The sequence below is a fragment of the Crocuta crocuta genome, unplaced genomic scaffold (assembly GCF_008692635.1).
Source record: "Crocuta crocuta isolate KB4526 unplaced genomic scaffold, BGI_CrCroc_1.0 scaffold111, whole genome shotgun sequence".
In the NCBI taxonomy this organism is placed as follows: domain Eukaryota; kingdom Metazoa; phylum Chordata; class Mammalia; order Carnivora; family Hyaenidae; genus Crocuta; species Crocuta crocuta.
This window is the reverse complement of record NW_027527611.1, coordinates 4,456,427-4,477,911: the sequence shown is the minus strand read 5'-3', so window position 1 is coordinate 4,477,911 and position 21,485 is coordinate 4,456,427. Positions and strand designations below refer to the sequence as shown.

General features: G+C 40.5%; 1 protein-coding gene and 1 pseudogene across 4 annotated transcripts; one reads left to right on the top strand and one right to left on the bottom strand.

Moving 5' to 3' along the window:
- Positions 1 to 1,331: 1,331 nt before the first annotated feature.
- Positions 1,332 to 21,478, bottom strand: LOC144238003 (uncharacterized). 4 transcript variants are annotated; one of them, XM_077771771.1, is made up of 9 exons: positions 21,036 to 21,478; positions 18,334 to 18,419; positions 16,850 to 17,100; positions 11,861 to 11,921; positions 9,627 to 9,753; positions 8,585 to 8,680; positions 8,020 to 8,102; positions 6,582 to 7,602; positions 1,332 to 1,788 (listed from the first exon to the last, which is right to left on the bottom strand). In XM_077771771.1, the coding sequence occupies exons 3-9, from the start codon at positions 16,882 to 16,884 to the stop codon at positions 1,781 to 1,783; spliced, it is 1,431 nt and encodes a 476-aa protein (XP_077627897.1). In that variant the 5' UTR covers positions 16,885 to 17,100; positions 18,334 to 18,419; positions 21,036 to 21,478; the 3' UTR covers positions 1,332 to 1,780. The 4 variants fall into 4 exon arrangements, with proteins under 4 accessions (XP_077627897.1, XP_077627871.1, XP_077627881.1 ...); XM_077771745.1 differs by lacking the exon at positions 1,332 to 1,788 and having other exon boundaries at positions 5,802 to 7,602; positions 16,850 to 17,098; positions 21,036 to 21,475; XM_077771755.1 differs by lacking the exons at positions 1,332 to 1,788; positions 16,850 to 17,100 and having other exon boundaries at positions 5,802 to 7,602; positions 21,036 to 21,475.
- Positions 3,739 to 4,113, top strand: LOC144238119 (small ribosomal subunit protein uS14 pseudogene; annotated as a pseudogene).
- Positions 21,479 to 21,485: the final 7 nt, after the last annotated feature.

Genomic DNA, 21,485 nt, shown 5'->3' with positions numbered 1-21,485 from the left:
TTGTTGCTTTGTGGTTACTGTAAGACTTACATAAAATATCATTTAGATATAATAGTCTAACATAAGCTGATAAACAACTTCTTTCCCTCTCATGTTTTGTTTTCAATATCACAATTTATTTCTTTTCATATTGTGTGTCCTTAAAAAGTTATGGTAGCTATAGTTATTTTCAGTACTTTTGTCCTTTAACCTGTATGCTGGAAGTAAGTGGCTAGTGAGTCATTGTATAACAGTATTGCAGTATTCTGAATTTGACAATTTAACTACATTATGTGCCTTTTTATTTTTTTGTTACTAGTGTCCTTTCAACTCCCTTCAGCATTTCTTCAAGGAAGTTCATGAGTGATGCATTACCTCAGCTTTTGCTTATCTGGGAATGTCTTTCTCTCTTCTTCATTTAGAGTGCTTTGCTAGGTTTGGTAGATTTTTTTCCCCTCTCAGCACTTGGAAGTATGTTAGTCTACCCCCTCCTGGCATGCAAAGTTTCTGCTGAGAAACTGTCACTGTCTTACTGGGGGAGAGCTGCCCCAGTCAGTGATAAACTTCTTTTCTTTTCTCTTGCTGCTTTCAATATTTTCTCTTTTCCTTTGATGTTTGACAGTTTTATTACATGAACTTGGATGTCCTATTCTCTCCCTAGATTTAGGAAATTCTCTGTCATTATTATTATTTTTTTTAAAATAAGCTGTGTGCCACTTTCTCTGACTCTTATTGTTGGACTTACATAAAGTCTTTTTAAAACAATTTTTAAAATGTTTTATTTATTTCTGAGAGAGAGAGAGAGACAGCATGAGCAGGGGAGGATCAGAGAGAGAGGGAGATACAGAATCTGAAGCAGGCTCCAGGCTCTGAGCTAGCTGTCAGCACAGAGCCTGACACGGGGCTTGAACCCTCAAACTGTGAGATCATGACCTGAGCCAAAGTCGGCCACTTAACCGACTGAGCCACCCAGGCACCCCAACTTACATAAAGTCTTAATGGTGCCCCTTGTTAATATATTCGTTCTTTACTCTTTTTCATTATTTTTGTTTGGTCTCCTCTAATTGGATAATTTCAAATGACCTCTTTTCTCACAGATTCTGTTTGCTTGATCCAGTCTGTTTATTGCTGTACCCCATTGCATTTTTTATTTCATTTATTGTATTCTTCTGCTCCAGCATTTGTTTGGTTCTTAAAATTTTTATCACTTTGTTAACTTCCCAATTTGTTCATGTACTGATTTCCTCATTCTGTTGAATTGTTCTGTGTTTTCTTGTGGCTCACTAAGATCCTTAAAACAACTGTTTTGAAGTCNACAGAGCCCAACTCAGGGCTCGAACCCACGAACCATGAGATCATGACCTGAGGTGAAGTCGTACGCTTAACTGACTGAGCCACCCAGGCACCCGTTTTGAAGTCTAATGGGCAACTTGCACGCTTCCATTTCTTTGTGGTCCGATGCTGGAAAACTATTGTGTAATTTTGGCGGTTTCATGTTTCCTTCATTCTTTATGTTCTTTTAAATCTTGTATTTGCTATATCCTTTCTCATACCTTTTCTGTGTGTAGTCCTGCACCACATTTCTTGTCCCCTCTTGCGGGGTGTGGAATTCCTGATTGTATGCCTTCTCTTGCTACTGCAAAGCCAGGCCACATGCAGATACAGTTGAAGTGAAACTTTGACTCTTGTGCTTTTTAATGCATCCAGTCTTCTTTTTCCTTGCTCCAGCAGCATCCTGGAGCTTCTCTGCTGGCCTCCCAGATTTCCACACAGGCCCTCTCATCCATGGATCATGGTCTAATCAGTGTTCTTTAAGAGGAAGACAACAGAAAAATTATTCTGGCATGTTAATGAAGTCTGTTTTCTCAGAAAGTAATACATCATAATAGCAAAATAGGGAGTCATTTACAGGAAGGCTAAAAAGAGGGGGCATGAAAGAAAGTTTTTATGTTTGACTGTATAAGATTATAAGTAAAAGATCCAGGAAACCCTGAAAAGTCTGCTATGGAGATGGCTTTATGCAATCTATTAATCATGTTGAGCTTCCTATTTATTAAGTCAGAGGATCACATAAGGAGAGGAAGGATGGTGCTGAATATTAGAGTAACTGGTTAAACAATCTTTTACTTATTTATATAAAAAATTGAATATCCTTACACACTATATTGAAATGATGCCAAATTATTTACCAAGGACTGGAGAATATTTCTAGTATACAATACTGAAAAACACTGAGGCCTCATAATGTGACAATAAATTTTGAGGGGGAAGTAGTTTAGAAAATTTTTAAAAATGTAATGATTATGGCATTTGCCCTTCCTTTGTACCCTGTGCTTCTGTTGTTTAAGGCCTACTTCTATTCTGTCCTCTTACATCTCTGATCTTCCCATTTTTATCTGTTTTCATTTATCCCACCGATTCTTATCCAGACCACTTATTTTGCTTCCATGTCTTTATGAGTTCATTGCACCCACTCCCCCCCATCCTTTATTTTAGTCTCTCATTCTACCTCACTTTCTCTGACTCATTCTGCCTTCCTTGTTTTCCCTCTTTGATTTGTTCTTTCCTCCATATCCTCACACACAACTCATACATCTGTATGGATATACTAAAAATCCCCACCTCCTAGGAAAAGTTGAGTTTCCAGTGAAACCCTGGGAATGTAAACACCATGCCAGCATAGCAAAGAAGGTGAAATTTGGAACAGAAGGACATGGGATGTCAGGAGAGGTTGGTGACCTCTCCCATCCAGGGCTCAGGGACCTCCCTAAGGTAGACTGAAGGGAAGGCCTGAGAAGCAGCAGGGCGCAGCTCCCAGAACAGAAAAGGGGTCTCAGGAGAGAACTAGGGTCTGCAGACTCCTAGGACCAGAGATGGCATGGCCGACAGGTTTGATGGTGGTGAAGGGCAATAATCCACTCCCCTTGTGACCCGACATTGCGTTGGTACAGAAGTCTGTGAAGAACCGAAAGGCAGAACGTCCAGACAGAGATAGTTAACCATGAATTCTCAACCAGAAACAAAATGAGTCAGATCTGGCAGCAGAATGACGAGTGTCCTGCGCCTCAGGATGATGTGGGTCTCCCCGATAATGGTATGGGAAAGTACATGGACTGTGATGTCTGCAGAGACCCCTGCAACCAGACGTGGAGAACTGGTGGGAAGGGTGTCAATGGGTGCAACATTTGAATCTAAAGACCAGAGCACCTTGGCCACTAGAGTGGCACCTTTGTTCCAGGAAATCTGCTTCTAGCTCAACAGGATACTATAGGGCAGGTGGTGTTGGTCAAAGAGGGGTGTGGCCAAAGAGCCCTCCTCATCCAGAACGGGGCAAGGACTCTGAGGCTTGGGTCAGGTGGTGCTGGGTTTTGAGAAACAAATGGCCAGTGTCAGGAGTCTATGCCTCATCTACCCTACTCTCAGGTGTTTCTGCACCTGCACCTCCTTCCTCCAACACGTATCACCTCACAGTTTCACCTTGGAATTGTTGCCTCAAAGTGGCCGTGGTCCTTTCCCGTGGTGGAGAGTTTAGGTTTTCTGATCCCCCGACCTATAGGCTTTCCACCACATATTTCCATAACTCAGTCCCCAACGTTGTGTCCAAATTCAAGAACTCTTCCACTCTCAGCTCTCATCACTAGTGCACAACAGGTTTCCCCATCTCTGAACCATTCAGACCCTTGATTCTAGTTTTCCACTGGTCAGGATCTGGCTTCCCTTAGACATGGCCCCAGTAAATTTCACAGGCCTGATGCCAAAATGCTAGTTTCGCTTTGTTTACACAAAATATTGAGGCTTCTGCCTTTTGCCTCATTGCATCTGAGAGAGCAAGATGAGTCACCAGCAGCTGTACTGGAACCATCAGAGAAAATCTGGCCAGGGTTCTCGTTCTTGCTGCATCTGCTCAAACCAGCAGTCTGATCTGGAAATATGGCCTCAACATGTGCCACCACTGTTTCCACCAACATATGAAGGATATAGGCTTCATTAAGTTGGATTAAGTGAACTTCCTTGAGTGGGTCATCCAAGATATCTACCTTCACTGCAGATATCCAAGATAACCTATCTTTTTTTTTTTTTTTAAACTTTTTAATGTTTTATTTCTGAGAGAGACAGAGAGAGAGGCAGCATGAGCAGGGGAGGGTCAGAGAGAGAGGGAGACACAGAACCTAAAGGAGGCTCCAGGCTCTGAGCTGGCTGTCAGCACAGAGCCCGACGTGGGGCTCGAACCCATGAACCCTGAGATCATGACCTGAGCCGAAGTCGGACTCTTACCGACTGAGCCACCCAGGCACCCCCAAGATAACCTATCTCAATACCAACTCATTGTACATAAAATAAAAATACTTCAGTGATGAGTGTTTTATTGTGAAAAAAAAATTGAGGCTTCTACTTCCAGGTAAGATGTATGAGTAGAGAGACAAGAGGAAATTAAAGGTTCAAATAAAAGTTGTATTGTTCTAAATTCAGAGATTTGTGGAATCAGAGAGGACTGTAAGAACCATAATTCCAGGAAGAGAAGAGATCATCTAATTTCCACACCTGGGTGAATTTGCTCAGTACAGACATTGAAAATCATAGACAAAAGTTCACCACCAGGGAACAATAACAAGTAAATCGGTATGTAAACGTGGACTTGCATAGGCTGATTGAAATATAGAGAATGTCTAATACTGGGATCCTTTTCCCCATAGGTTTTTAGGTAGGGATACAAAGGAAAAGAAAGTCAGCGTTTTATCTTCTCAGTTTATAGTACTTCGGAAGGTGTCTTCAGTAAGTCTAGAAGAATGACCTGAAAGGTATGAATGTTTGAATAAAATAAAAGCTGCAACCTAACCTGAGTGTAATTTTTAAGTTTATTTTGAGAGAGAAAGCATGGATAGGGGAGGAGCAGAAGAGACAAAATCTAACTAAGCTCTGTGCAGTAAGCGTGAAGCCCAATGTGGAGCTCGAACTCACAAACAGATCATGACCTGAGCTGAAACTGACTTGAATGCTTAACTAGCTGAGCCACCCAGATGGCCCCTTTTTATGAATGTACTTCAATTCCTGAATGGAAGAAGTGATGTTAAGATAATAATAAACTACTCTGGATAAAAGAATATCAACTTCAGTCTCTCCTTTTTTTTTTTTTTTTTTTTAAAGTCCATGTGTGGAAAAAAAAATGATCATTGGAAAGCAGCAGGAAAGGTGATGGAAAAATAAAAAAGACACAATGAACAAATCCACATGTATCTTGAGACTGGAGTTAGGAAAATTTATAACAGTACACTAAAAAGAGGAAGTTATAAGAAATATGAAAAGATGGAGAAATTTAGTAGTTCTAGATTTCAGAAACTATGTCCTGTTCGTGACATTAATGGATGAGTTTAATAGACTTTACACACTGAAAACAAAATTAAGTCAGTTTGAGGACACAGCAATAATATATAATCAAACCAAAGGACAGAAATAAAGTGGGGGATTGGAAAAGGCATTGCATACTCCCTCATACTATAAAATAATTATAAGCATCTACATTATCTTTTTTGCCACTTGTGAAGCAGGATTACTAATCACATTCAAATAATGACTTGGCCTTCTCTTGTTATCCTGGCAGAAGAGAAGCACCAACTAACCACTCTCCTAGCTTTCTGCATTTGCATGTGGAGGGGCTGGGACTCTCAGGTCTCATTCTCACTTGATGATTTGTGGATTCGTAGCTGTTGTGATGGGGATATAGGCAAGGTCAGATTGTCTTTGCCTTTGCTTTCAGCTTTGCCAAACAGTGTGGGGTTTTTTTTTTTTTTTTTTTCACTAGTAGTAGTAGTGCTTTGTCCCTAGAGAGATTGGTGTAAGTATATTAGGCATTCTGGAAATAGGATACTCTAAAATGTCTTCAGTCGTTTTCATGTCCTAGTTCTCACTGAACACAACCCTTTGGCAACAAAATTCTCTTGTCTTCCTAGTAATGATTCTTTCCCACTTAATTCTTGTTTTAGCAGATATATATCACCGTGTTTTCTTCTGGATGCCAAGTGTGTTGCTCAATTCAATGAGTACAAAGTGATTACAGATCTAGAATCTCTCCTGTGCAATTTATTTGCTTATTTAAGGGATAAATGAAAGTATTTCTACATTGATTAACGACACAGATTCATCTCTTACATGACTTCTCCATTAGGTTTAACAGAACTGTGGATGAAAATTCTTCCACATTCACTTCATTTACATTCTCCCAGGTCATATATTGACTCCCAGGTCAGTCCACTATCTAAAGGCTTTGTCATACAGATGGCCCATATATGGATTCTCTCCATTTTGGATTAACTTTGGCTGAGTGAAGTCAAGGATTATAAAGTCTCTCCCACACTGATTACAAAGTGTTTCTTAAGTGTTTGGGCCCTCAAGAGTGTTTAAAGCTATAGGTGGTGGATCTTCTGAATTTATTACCTTCACATGTGTTTTCTCGTGTTGTCTAAGGTTAAAATATTTACTGAAGGCTTTCGGACATACATAACATTTATATGGTTTCTCTCCAGTGTGGATTCTCTTATGTAGTCTAAAGTTATAGCTTCTATTGAAGGCTTTCCCACATACATTGCATTTATATGGTTTCTCACCAGTGTGAGTTCTCTCATGTCGTCTAAGTACAGAAGAGTGGTTGAAAGCTTTCCCGCATAGGTGACATTCATATGGTTTCTCTCCAGTGTGAGTTCTCTCATGTCGTTTAAGGACAGATGAGTCAGTGAAGGCTTTCCAACACAGATGACATTCATAAGGTTTCTCTCCAGTGTGGGTTCTCTCATGTCGTCTAAGGACAGAAGATTCAGTAAAGGCTTTCCCACATAGATGACATTCATATGGTTTCTCTCCAGTGTGGGTTCTCTCATGTTTTCTAAGGTGAGAACAATGAGTGAACGCCTTCCCACAGAGGTGACACTCATATGGTTTCTCTCCATTATGAGTTCGCTCATGTTGTCTAAGGTAAGATGTTTTACTGAATGTCTTCCCACATAGATGGCATCCATATGGTTTCTCTCCAAAGTGAGTTCTTTCATGTTTGTTAAGGTCAGAACAATGAGTGAAGGCTTTCCCACATAGATGACATTCATGAGGTTTTTTTCTAGTGTGAATCATCTCATGTCGCCTAAGGTTATAACTCTTACTGAAGGCTTTCCCACACAGATGACATCCATATGATTTCTCTCCAGTGTGAATTCTCTCATGTTTTCTAAGGTCGGAACAGTGAGTGAAGGCTTTCCCACAGAGATGGCATCCATGTGGTTTCACTCCAGTGTGAATCAGCTCATGTCGCCTAAGGTTAGAACTTTTTCCAAAGGCTTTCCCACATTCATGACATTCAAATGTTTTCTCTCCATTTTGAGTATTATTGGGTTGTCTAAGAACAGAGCTTTGAATAAAGGCATTCCCACCTTGATGACATTCATATGATTTACTTGTAGTGTGACTCTGCTTATGTACGTTAACGGATGTCAAATAACTGCTGTCTTGTTCACATCTGTTGCTGATATAGAGATCCTTTCCCATTTTAGGTACCACATATTGAGTCCATGTTAATATTTCAGTAAAATTTTCTCCAAAATCATTGTGTTCAAAAGAATCTTCTTGGGTATGAGATTTCTGGTTTTTGAAAGGAAATGAGAGACTGTTAAAAATTTGCTCATATTTATTCCTTCATTCATCTACATATAAATTCTACAGTCATCATTTGGTGACAGAGTCCTACAAAACTTTTTATATTAGTTACATAAACACAGGGTATTAATTCCGGCAAGCACAAATTTTTGTAGCATCCCAAGAGACATTAGGTTTCAAACATTAGGTATAATAAGTCATAATTATGCAGCTATATCTTTACAAGAACTCAAGTTATGGTTTTGAACTCAGATTAACTTCTTCACTAAAATCAAACCAAAACTTCCTACTGGGACAGCTCTTGATTCCATTTTCAATTATGGTTGGGTAATTGTGCCCAATTCCTTACATATTCAATATCCAGACCATTTGGAAGAACAGGTTCACACTCTTAAAGCTTACCATTGCACAGATTAATGTCGTGTCCTTCTTGTAGATATGTTGCATGAATATCATGTCTTGGTTTTTAAGATCATCTTCCCTATCTGAAATGATTGGGGGAAAAATTGTCATAGTGACATTGAGGGAATTAAAATGCTGAAGACACCAAATACTCATTTGAATATGTTTCAAATGCTAACACAGAGATGGGAAGGAAAAATGCCAAATTAGGGAATACTGTAAGAAGAAACACATAGGACATCAGCAGTTGACATTTTCAGTACTGAAATATGAGAAAAATAAGATGGAGATGACAATTTGGGAATGAAAAGAGAGGGAAAATCTTCATAGAAGAGAATCACAAAAAGAGACATTTTTGTGAATCTTAACCAAGAAGTACATAACTATTACTTTCCTAAAGCCAAAGACAGAATAGAAATTGACACCTATAAAGTATAATGACAACATCTGAAGAAATTTCCCCCAAGACATTGTCTAGCTTTAAAAAAAAAAAAAAGCCACTAAATTTCATTTGATGATTATTAGGACCTACTCACTCACTGATTAGGCTCTTCCTGTAGCTCACCTAGACTCTGGCATTGCAGCAAACCTATTCCTTCTCTTGAAAGTTGCACTCCTTGCTCCAAGTAAGAAACTGTATCTGATTTGTAGAGTTGTTTACCTGTTAGTAGAAAAAAGATAATCAAATTTTGGGTTTTGTGTCCAAAACAGTGCATGATCATCAATACAGAGCCAACTAATAAGAAAGAATAAGGTAACCTCTGAAAGTCATCCCAGGGAAGAACATGTTGGTTCTTCACCAACAAAAGCTTAACTATTCACTTGTTCCCAAAAACATTAAGGACCTACTGTTGATGCCCAACAAAGTTCAAAGACAAATTGTGCAATCTTGGATATTTTAATACAGTAAGAAGATATATAAGTTCTCAAAATGTGTGAATATTATATCCCAAACGAATACAATGAATAATAACCCCACCAGAAAAATCCAGGTTCTATGTGGAAAATAGTTTGTTTTTATTTTTATTTTTTATTTTTTAATGTTTTTATTTATTTGTGTGTGAGAGAGAGAGGCAGCGTGAGCAGGGGAGGCTCAGAAAGAGAGGAAAATACAGAATCTGAAGCACGCTCCAGGCTCTGAGCTAGCTGTCAGCACAGAGCCCGATGTGGAGCTCAAACCCATGAATTGTGAGATCATGACCTGAGCCGAAGTTGGACGCTTAACCGACTGAGCCACCCAGGCGCCCCCAAAAATAGTTTGTTTTTAATACCGTGGTCTGATCTAACCAAAGTCCCAACAGGAAAAAAAAAAATTTTTTTTTAAAGTCAATACATTGACTTATTAATTCAAAAATAATGAGTTCTCACCACTGTTTGAGCGTTCTGGAGATTAAGTAGCAAGAACAGCATGAAATTGTGTGAGGAAGATTACATTCTAGTGGGATGATAAAGTAAAACGTGAAGAAGTCTGTTGTAAGGTAGTTGTAAGAGTTAAAGAATCAAGACAGAGTCTGCAGTGAGAAATGAGGAAGCTCTTCTACGTGGTTGTTGAATGAATGAGTGGACGGATAAACATATACATACATGATAAATAGTAAGAGACTCACCAATTGAGACCAGATGACTCATGTTCTCCAGCATCACATCTCTGAAAAGTTTTCTCTGGGACCTGTCCAGCAGGGTCCACTCTTCCTGGGTAAAATCTACAGCTACATCCTCAAAGGTCACTGATTCCTAGAGCATTATGGACATTGTTTTCAGACAGGGTCATTTCTGCCAATATTCATGGAAGGATGGTATAGGGGACAGCACTAAGGAAGTGGGGGCTGTATGTACAGAAAGTTCAAATAGGATGCTGGGTTCGGTCATCGTTTGCAGTGCACATCTGGACATCTGATTTTCAAACAGACCCACGGCATACACATTCTAAATACATAACTTTCATTATAAAGAGATATCAAATGAGATGTGGCATAATATAATCTGTGAATTTCCCAATAAACTTGTAATTAAGACTTCCAGATCAGGTTACCTAGGTGGCTCAGTTGGTTAAGTGTCTGAGTCTTGGTTCCCGCTCAGGTCATGACCTCACAGTTTTGAGTTCAGCCTTGCATCAGGCTCTCTACTAACAGCATGGAGCCTGCTTGGGATTCTCAGTCTCTCTCTCTCTCTCTCTCTCTCTGTGTCTCTCTGCCCCTACCCTACTTGTGCTGCCTCTGTCTCTCTCAAAATAAATAAACATTAAAAAAGAAGACCTCCATATCACGAGTATAAAAGTTTCTCCCGAAAACTTAAAACACTATTCTCTGCTAATTTCAAGGAAATCTATGGACTCATTATACAACTTGCCACATTTTAAGTACTATGATTAAATTATTCCCCTTTATGACCTCAGTTTCATCATCCATGAAATGGTGTAGTGACTGTTTATGAGTTCTTAAAGATCCAAAGACGTAGTAAACTGCTAATGAACAAACACTTTTTTTTTTAATTTTTAGAAATTTTAAATGTTTTTGAGAGTGCACACATGCACATGAGTAAGTGGGGGAGGGGCAGAGAGAGAGGGAGAGAGAGAGAGACCCAAGCATGTAGCCCAAATTCACGAACCATGAGATCATGACCTGAGCTGAAATCAAGAGTTGGATGCTCAACTGACTGAGCCACCCAGGCACCCATTCCAAACATTTCACTAAACACAACTTCTAGTTTTATTATTCAATAAATGTCAGATAATATTGATGCACTGTCCATAATTCTGCAAAACTGAACAGAATTCACACAGGATAGGAGATCAGCAGGCACATCCTTTAATCTTCACATAACTATGTTGCTCATTATAAAGTATAAGGCTAAATGGTTCATGAGCACAAGTCAGAGACTCTCAGACTTCTGTAGTAAAAGACAGTATTAATCGAACCCTCCCTATGGCCTCAGGTCCTACCAACAGCAGCTAATACTGTGCTTTTTGTTTCTTCATCTTGTGTCTTTGTTCAAGAATATTTAAAGCCACTATTGTTGTCTCTTCAGCTCATCAAAAATCTCCAAAGGTCCTTAAATTTTATTTTACCTCCTATACTTTTACTGAATTGCAGTAAAAAATTAAGAAAATAATACTCCCTAAACATTGTTTCTAGTTACCAAATCTGAACAAAGGGAAATTACAAAGAGAGAAAAAGTAGGATTTGGTACATGAGAAGTAATGAGAATTTGTTTTCTCTTTCATAAGTTTCACAAAGTACAAATACATTCTATCAAAACTTTTACAAGGTTTAAATTTGGGGGGAAAAGAGAGAGAGAGAGAGAGAGAGAGAGAGAGAGAGAATGAATATGACTCCTCACTGGCTTCTCCGGCATGGCCATCATTCATCTTCCCTCAATATTAATTAGCACTCCCTGCAGCAAGCACATAGAATACTGCATTGGAGCTCACCTGTGGGAACAGCTACCTCCCTATTGGGCTGTAAGGTTTTGCTCTTAATCATCTTTATCACCTGCACTGACCTCAACCTAAGCCCAATACAGTCAATAAAATGGTTAATGAGCAGGTTTTTTTGGTGCCAAGAAGGCCATGGGTTGGATATGGACAAAGAAAATCTCTGATATCTGTCTTGTAAATACCTGTCATTAACCTAGGCTGAGATATCTTAGGGTACCATTTGGGAAGGAGATTATCACATGAAGAATCCTTGACCAAACATGATGATTTCACAGTTCTTGGAAAACAAGTTCAGATCCTTGAAAAACTTGAGTGTACTTATAACATGAATACTCGTAGGAGATATATATCCATATGATAGCAATGGACATGATATTTCAGTAGAAAGAATAATTGCCTACTCACTTGTGATTCCATTCTGTTTTCTGGGTTTTCATTCATACAGTCCAAGGAACAGGAGGCAAAGCTGAGGAAGGAGAAAGGAGCCATGAAACTCCAGCTGCCCACATTTCCATACCCACGTGTTATGAAGCCCCAGTCCTTCACCTGGAAGTGACTCCCAGCACAACTGACTATACTCCAAGGGAAATGTGGGGGCAGGGAGGATGGCTCTCCATTACCAGGGAAAAACATAAGGCTCTGATTCTTGTTGCTTGGAGAGAAGACATAAGTACCCTCAATTTAGGAAGAAGAATGTGAAAACCCACTTCCCTCCTGATTCCAAAACAGGATTTCTGGCACCTGCCATATGTGGAACCCTTGTGACAGTTCTCAGGCTAAGGTATTAGTTTGTGTATTAACTAGCACTTTCCCTGGCTTCTCTTCAGCCCTCTGGTATCTCCCTCCATTCCTATTCTTCCCTGCCCCCTGACCTCTGGATTCCGTATCAATCATGGTCTCCTCCAAGAAGGCTCTCCAGACATATCACTCCCTCAACATTGACCTTTGGACCTGTTCTGAATGGGTTTGGTTATGAAACAACAGAATTAAGAATGCATTTTATGGTAAGGTTAATCAATTCGGTGACTTACTTCATTTTGAGAATCAATGACACCCCTGCCACATATTTAACCCTTAAAATCCCCTTCATCAGAGAACTGTAGGAATATGTGGGTTACAGCACTATTGTCATGTTCAACAATCTTTACAGGGTAGTACTCCCAGAAATTGTACAATAAAAGGATTTAAAGAGGGCATTTATTTGCTCCAACTAAAGTTTTAGAAAATTGTTCACTGAAATCTGCATTAGCTGCAACTTTCCTGAGTTTCACAGTTTGATTTTCTGTACGTGTGTATCTGTGAAAGCATTTATAAATTGGAAATCCTCCCTAAAACATCCATAGTAAGTATATTTCACGGAGAAATGATAATAATGAGTCACAAACAGAAGTAGGTTTAACTCACCCATTTGTATCTCATATCAAGACAACAATAGTTTTATGTGACTCTGTGCTTGAAAATTTACACAGTTGTTCATTTATTCCTCAAAATAATTCTGCTAGTTATGATTTTGCACTAATTTAATCAATGCCATCATCAGCGGTCCAGGACACCACTATACACATACCAGCATATACATACCCATAAGCATACGTTAGAAAGTGGTATCGCTAGAACTGGAATTTTCCTTCCCAACAGAAGGGGACTCCAAATACCTGCCTGTTCCATGACTGTACATGCAGCACAGCATTAGGATACTGACCCTCCTCACAGCGGCATCCACATATATCTGGCAACACCGTTCTTGTTTGGTAACTAGTAAATCTTCCATGTTCCTTAACTATTTCAAACCTGCTCTGTGCCTTTGAACTCACACATTCTGATTTCTTCCCTCTATCCAAAAATGAGATTTTTACCACTAAGTACATGAATTATATGACTTGATGTTTTATTTCCAGAGTGAATGGTCACTTTAAGCACTGATTTTACTATAAATAGGATATTTTTCTATTTTATTTTATTGTGGAAAAATTCATACATTTACCATTCTAATCATGTTTTTTTTTAAGATTTTATTTAAAATTTTTTTTAACTTTTTTTTTTTATTTCTGAGAGAGAGACAGCATGAGAAGGGGAGGGTCAGAGAGAGAGGGAGACACAGAATCCAAAACAGGCTCCAGGCTCTGAGCTGGCTGTCAGTACAGAGCCCGACGCGGGGCTCAAACCCACGAACCATGAGATCATGACTTGAGCCAAAGTTGGACTCTTAAATGACTGAGCCACCCAGGTGCCCCTGAAGATTTTATTTTTAAATAATCTCCATACCCAATGTGGGGCTTGAACTTACAACCCTGAGATCAAGAGTCATATGCTCCACTGACTGAGCTTCACTCCACTCCAGGTACCCCTCATTCAANAGATCATGACCTAAGTGAAAGTCGGACGCCTAACCGACTAAGCCACCCAGGCGCCCCCATTCAAATCATTTTTGACGGTCTGATTCAGTGGCATTGGATACATTCATAATGTTGTGCAGCCATCACCACCATTATCTCCAGAACTCTTCCCATCTTCCAAACCTGAAAACTGGTTCTCGTTAAACCACTCCCATTCCTCTTCCCCACCCTCTCCCTCTGATAACCATGGAATTTCTACTGGCTCTAAATAGTGTATATTTTAAAGTGATGGTAAAAGGAGTAAAAAATTTTAAATATTAAGACATTCCTTTATAGAATATATTATTTTGGAAGAAAAATCATGCAATGTATTTTCCTTTTAGGTAGGATGTCATAAGAAATACTTTGTCGTTTTCTAAACATTTTAATCTTCTGTCAGCAGATCTTTAGTATATATTATTTTAGTGGAAAACCGTTAGTTGTGAACATTTTGATTATCATGTATCTTTGATATATTCTGTCTTTTCAACCTATTTACTGCAACATATGAGTCATTTGAGAACAAGAGATGAACTTCTTTTGTCATTAATAAATATACGTCTCAAGGGGCGCCTGGGTGGCTCAGTCAGTTAAGCATCTGACTTCAGCCCATATAATGATCTCACAGTTCATGGGTTCAAGTCCTGTGTAGGGTTCTCTGCTGACAGCTCAGAGTCCAGAGCCTGCTTCAGATTCTGTCTCCCTCTTTCTCTGCCCCTCCCCTGCTTGTGCTCGGTCTCTGTCTCTGTCCTCTCTTTCTCTCTCTCTCTCTCTCAAAACTAAACATTAAAAATTTTAAATAAATCTGTTTCAAGTCAACTCAGAGCCAAGACTATACCAGACAATGAAATTACATGGGATGAACAAAGCAGAGAGATCACCTGTCCTTGTGGAGTTGTCTAGTTTAGAACTAGAGATTTTTAAAGAAATAGGGGCGCCTGGGTGGCTTAGTCGGTTAGGCGTCCGACTTTCGCTTGGGTCATGATCTCGCGGTTCGTGGGTTCGAGCCCCGCGTCGGGCTCTGTGCTGGCTGCCAGCTCAGAGCCTGGAGCCTGTTTCAGTCTGTGACTCCCTCTCTCTCTGACCCTCCCCTGCTCACGCTGTCTCTCTCTCTCTCCTAGAAATAGATAAAAACATTTAAAAAAAAAAAAAGAAAGAATGACAAGGATTTTTCTCTGTACGTATACGAAAGCATTCCATTTGTGGAAGTGGGGAAACACTCTTAAAATGGACGTACCATTTATCTGATACCTTAATATTTTACTTGGGAAAGCATTAGAAAGTTCAGCAGAGATAGAAATAGGCTCACCCGCATGCCCCCCTCCCCCCTCCCTCGCCCCCATTCCCAGGGAGAAAGTGTAACCCTGTAGATACACTGCAGGGCCCAGTGCCACCCATGAAAGGAGAACATACTGGCAGGCAGCTGAGTAATGGCGATGAACCTGAGACAGTGGCAGGCAAGTGGATTTCAGGGCCCAAAGGTCATTGTAATTGGATTGGTCTTTCTTTTAATTTTTAAAGCTAATGGGAATCCACTGGAGAATTGCAAGCAAGAAATAGGAACAGATTTGTGTTTGTAAATTGGTCTTTTGCTGAAGAATACAGTATAACAATTAGGAAATGTTTAATTTTTAAGAATTAGGTATTTGTCTGGCATAGTGTGTTGACAGTGAAACCTGTGGAAGCATATGAGAACTAAAGAAAAGGAAGTATAAACAAAATAATACATTTAAAAATTTGTCAGTTCTTATTGATCACTAATTATGAGTCAGACTTTGTGCTAATTATGAGTCAGGCTGTGCATGTACTTAAGAAAAAATGTTTTCCTCCTTGAATGCATTTAAAATACAATAATGACATAAATATTAAGTTGCAAAACTACGTTACTATATAACCTAAAGATATTTTCTTAGAGAAGTGAACTGCTGCATTTGGTTGGCCATGTGTAAAGAATAGCTTTGTATCAAGAATTGCTCCACATTTTAACCCTCTGGAGAAGAGTTAAAGCCAAACTTTCAATGAGTTTAAAAACACTTATAAACCAAAAGAAGAAAAAAGGAAAGAAGACTTTTGAGTTTTCAAATGTTCACAAATAAAGCACATATTTATAGAAGACGAATAAAAGGAGTAAATAAAGAATGAAATGAAAAAAAAGACAGGTTTGACAGAAATAAAAGTCTGCACAGTGAAATCAAGCAATCACAAAGGACCTATGAAAAACAATAACACTGGCAAATAAAATAAACCATGTATTCATTTAAAAGCAGTAACTTAAATGTAAGAAAAACAGAAATTATATTGTTATTATAAATGTAGGAGAAATTGATTAACTTCCAAGAAAATATTATGAACAGTCATTCACAAGTAAGAACAATGCCATCAGCTAATTTTAATATAGAAATTATATATATCAGTTTCCATCCATAAAATGGATTTGTGACTTCTCCCAATGTTAAAGCACTTATACAACATTGTCAAGTGTAGTTTATTGCAATGAGTGATTCAGTACTAGAAAACGTATCACCTTCATTAAATAGTTTTAAATACCTCAATAATTAGAGCACATCAATAGACCGTTAGAAAAACATTACCTCTCAAAATAATTGGAAATCCTTAAAATTCATGTCAAATAGTGGGGAATAATTCTTGTTAATCAAGAAAAGCTCAGCAAACATATTCAGCAGCAGACAAAGAAGCGGCCTCACTGAAGTGAAGGCTGAGAGAGGAGGGCTGGCCAGGACCCCAGCCATTCCAGCGCACAGGGTGCTGGGTGCAGGCCAAGCAGGAGACACAATGGGAGGAGATACAACAGCGTGGAGCCAAAGACCCGGAAAAGGAGCTGTTCTCAGAAGACAGGATTTCAAATTCCAAAAACAGAATCCTTTTTAATGACCACACTTAATAAAAATATTTTAAAAAGTGGACAAGGCTATTCTTAGTACACTGAAATCAATACTGCTTAGTTACAATAATTTAAAAACTAAGCAAACACAACACATACACACACCAGTCTACTTACAATAGCCAAATATTATGGCTCCCATTTGAAATCATTTTGTAGACCCATATAAAAACATCTTTGAAACTTTCTGAAGATAGGGGCGCCTGGGTGGCTCAGTCAGTGGAGCGTCTACTTCGGCTCAGGTCATGATCTCATGGTTGGGTAATTCAAGCCCCCCGTTGGGCTCTGTGCTGACAGGTCAGAGCCTGAAGCCTGCTTTGGATTCTGTGACTCCAGCACTCTGTCCCTCCGCTGCTCATGCTCTCTCTCTCAAAAATAAATACATGTTAAAAAAATAAATAAAATTAANCCCAACGCGGGGCTCGAACCCACGAACCGCGAGATCATGACCTAAGCGAAAGTCGGACGCTTAACCGACTAAGCCACCCAGGCGCCCCCCAAACCAATTCTTAACCTAGAGGACATCGTGACATAAAAACCTCAGTGACTACAGAAATTTGGTGTAATCTAAATTTAAAAGTAGCGTGATGTTTCACATAAAAATTGAGAATTATCTTACAAGTCAATTTTGTGTCAATTTTGATTTTGGGTGAGGCTATTACCAAAACAATTTGGAACAGAAAAAAAATGAAAGTAGGTCAAATTATATCTAAAGATACATTATCTGAAACTTGGAGACACAGAATCTGAAGCAAATTCTAGACTCTGAGCTATCAGCACAAAGCCCAATGTGCGGCTCAGACTCACCAACTGCGAGATTATGACCTGAGCCAAAGTCAGACAGTTAACCAACTGAGCCACCCAAGTACCCCTACATTATCTGAAACTTTAACACAATTGAAGTGAAGTAGTTAAAATAAACAATATTCAATGATATATTACAACTGATGGGACATAACACTTTTAAATGTGAAATAGGTGATGCCTTCCACAGGAAAAATAAAAAGCAAAGGGCATGAAGAAAGGATTTTGGCTTCACCACAAAAACATTATAATACCAAAATGTGTAAGTGCCTGTGTGTATATGGTGAAACTACAAAATAAAAAATAGTATGCAAATGCACATCAAAAATGAATTAGAGGGGTGCCTGGGTGGCTCAAAGTGTCTGACTCCTGATTTCAGGTCATAATTTCACAGTGTGTGAGTGCGAGCCCTAGATCAGGCTCTGTGCTGATAGCATGAAACCTGCTTAGGACTCTCTCCCTTCTCTCTCTGCCCCTCCCCTGCTTGTGCTCTCTCTCGCTCTCTCTCTCAAAATAAATAAATAACATAAAGAATTGGAAAAACATTTAATTATACATGTCTACAAAAATAAAATAGTGAAATGAAAATAAAAATAAAGAGTTGTCATTACATTCAAATCTGTATCGTATGTATGCATGTAATGTACAAATACAATTAATTCCTGGCTTTTGCAGGGGGGAAACCTAAAGAGTAGGTCATTGATAAAGATTTCTTTGCATTTTTAGGGGGATCGCCAGGCCAGAATCTATCACAATATGAAAGGTGCCATCTCTTGGCCCAGAAAACTCCTACTTACCCAGAGTGTAGAAACCCTCAGATATCTGCAGAGAAGTTGATTCTTTACAGATCCATGAACACTAATGTCTCACTGGAATCGAGGTGCTGTGAACAATTTAAAACCCTCTTTATGTCAGACATTTAGTTTGACTATAATAGTAATTAGTGAACACTCATCATGTGTTGAAGTGCCACCTTAGTTTGTCATGGCTATTAGTTTGTTGTCTCTCCCTTCTATTGAAAATTGTTAATATTTTTAGTTCAGATGCACACATTTACTTTAAGCTTCAAATAACTTACACAATTGGGAGCAACAAATTTCCCCTTATTGGTATTCTTTTCCAGGATTTTTCAGGTACTCCTGAGATTCACTACTAATGCGTGCACTTTCTTTAATCCTGGTGTGTAAAGAGCTAACAGTACATCCAGATTTGGTCCTTACACAGTACCTACCAGCAAACCTCATTGATACCATGGTATCCAGTCCTTTCCCTGCTCGATGTCTGGGCATGAAGCACTTCTCACAAAGATCCCCTAAACAGAGTCACTTCACAAGTTCCATGTCACTGGCTCACAGAGAGATGGAACTGGTCTGGAGTCAGGAAAGTACTGAGGGAAAGCTGTGGGTGAGTGAGGAAATATGTCAGGCAGAATGCCTGAGTGGCAGAGATCAGTATGTCCTAAAAGCACCATTTCAGGAAGGAGAGGGAATACTCAGATAAATGAACTCTTCCAGTTTGGAAAATGTGCCAATCAGATCTTTGAATAACTCGTCCCATTCCTGGGCTACGAGCACTGAAGTGGGGAGGGAATCAGATTGTGGAAGAGATGGTCCTCTGCTCTCTACTAGGCCACCAGGGAACAGGGATAATAAACTTGTAAATGGAGAGGAACACGTGTTACCCTGTGTTTCACAATACCCTGTATCCTGGTGACACCCACACGCCACCTCGTAGCCATGGGAATGTGAGTCTGTGTGACCTATTCAAGTCACAATCCTTGCACTCCTGTAGGGTATGCTGAACACAGGATCACCAAAGGAGGATGTGAAGGCTTCTCCTCTCCTGTCCCTGAGTTTCTCAGGTGCCCTCCCATCCATTAACACCCCAAGTGCTTTCCCTTTCCATCACAGAACCAAGTATTACCTCCTCACTGGAGAGACACCTCTGTTCCGTGATTATTTATAAAATTCCTGGGCTTTCCCTTCCCAGCTGCCCTGTGCTCTGTGTATTTTGGGCCAGGCAGAGATGTGAAAAGGAGAGGCCAGTGGAGGGTAATCATTATTGTCTTTATGCATGAGCTGGATTGCATTTGATAGTAGTAAGGCTTGCCCTTCTCACCCCTGCCCCTGAAAATTCCTGCCCATATTTCATTCTCCTGAGCAAGAGCAGCTTCTCTATTTCATGGTTTTACTCATACTGATTAAAAGGTTTTAATTTCTTTTTCCCAGAACATCGTATTAATACATCAAAAAATGTAATATTATGAAGACCTAATTATTGGCACATAATTAGGAAACATACAAGGTCAGGTATGGAAGTACCTTTGAGCAATGTATGTATCATGATAAGATGAGACACGTTAGAATAAAGGTTCCAGGACCATGCAGCCTATCCCACAATATTTGGTTAAAGAACAACAACAACAAAGGAAAAGGAAAAAGGGAATTCAAAGAAATCGTACACTTAGTTGGAAACCTTAGCTCTCAGACCATACAATTAAAAGATCACAGAGGAAAAGAAAGGAGGCTGTTGAATATTAGGATACCTGTTTGAACTTTGTTTTGAATGCCAAGACAAAAATCATCAGTATTTCCAACAACTGCACACAGAAATATTGTGAAATTATTTACTAATCAACAAAATACTTTCAGTATATAGTGGTCATGAAAAGCACTGCGCACTCATAGTCTGAATGTAACAATTTAATAGGGAAAGCAATTTAGAAATTAAAAAGAAATCTAATGAGTCTGCAATCTACCCTTCTGTCGCCCCAATGCTAGTGTTGGTCAAAGTCTCATTACATGCTCTGTCCCTACACCCATACTGATCTTTTTGTCTATTTTCACACACTGTACTACTTTCTCCCCAGGTCACTTTCTGTCACTGTTCCTTTGAAAGTCCATTGTAACCACCCACTTCGCATCCTCCACTTGACTCTCCCTTACTCTCCCTCCATCTCCTTCTTGTCTCTTGTATCCTCATCCTGCGGACACAACTGGACATTCAAAGGGAGGGGATCACAGCTGATCTCTGCCCAGGAAGAGCTCCCTTTCCAGTGGGATGTGGACAGTGTAAACACACCCTGTCAGACACAGCGAGCGGGGGCAGCAATGGGACAGGAGTACACAGGGGCTCCTAGCACAGGATCGGTCTCTGCCCTCAGGCCGGGGCCCACGGGCCTCTCTGAGGCGGTGACTGTGCCTCCAGCCACGCGGGGACGAGGATGGCAAGGGTCTCAGGAGAGGACTGGGTTCCGTGGGAGGCCTCGGGACGACTTCAGCCGGAAACCGACACGCACCGGAGGACCAGGGAGCAGAGGGATCGACGTCCTGAGCGCCTCAAGGCAACGCTGAGCTCTTCGCGGGTCTGACGGGCGAGTACGGGGCCTGTGGCAGGGACCTGTAAGTGGCAGGAATCCCTGGACCCCGGGTGTGGAGAATGGAGCCGGGAAGGGGCTGAGGAGAGCGGGTTTAAACCTCAAACACCAGAATTCACTTACCGAGCGATACCTGCTCTTCCGGAAATCCGCTTCCGGGTTAGTAGGGAATTACGCGAAGGGCGTGGCCTGGAGAGGGAGAGTGGGGAGTGGGGACCGGACGTCTGAGGAGCGTGGGGCTGCACCCGGAGAGAGTGAGCGGAGAGCGGGGACGAAGCGACAGTGGAGGGACGCGGCCGGTCCTGGGCTCGACCAGCGTGGGGAGGAGCTTAGGGAGGGTGAGCGGAGAGCGGACGGACGTCACGGCGGGGCGGGGCGTCACGGAGGACCGTGTCGGACGGGGCCACCGTGGGGCGGGGCCTAGGGAGGGAGAGGAGGGACCGGGCCTAGGGAGGGTGAGGGGGGACGGGCCTAGGGAGGGAGAGCAAAGACCAGAAGGGGACGTAAGCGGTGGGTCGGGGCCGGTGCAGGACCTGGCCGCGCGGGGCAGGGCCAAGGGAAGGTGAGCGGGGA

Bases quoted from the DNA above. Each gene is read 5' to 3' on its own strand.
- LOC144238003 (XM_077771745.1), bottom strand. From the start codon at position 16,884: ATGATTTCAAATGGGAGCCATAATATTTGGCTATT. The intron at 11,922-16,849 runs GTAAGTAGACTG...CTCCTTCCTCAG, and splicing joins AGCCATAATATTTGGCTATT to CTTTGCCTCCTGTTCCTTGG. The intron at 8,681-9,626 runs GTGAGTCTCTTA...TTCTACTAACAG, and splicing joins GAGTCATCTGGTCTCAATTG to GTAAACAACTCTACAAATCA.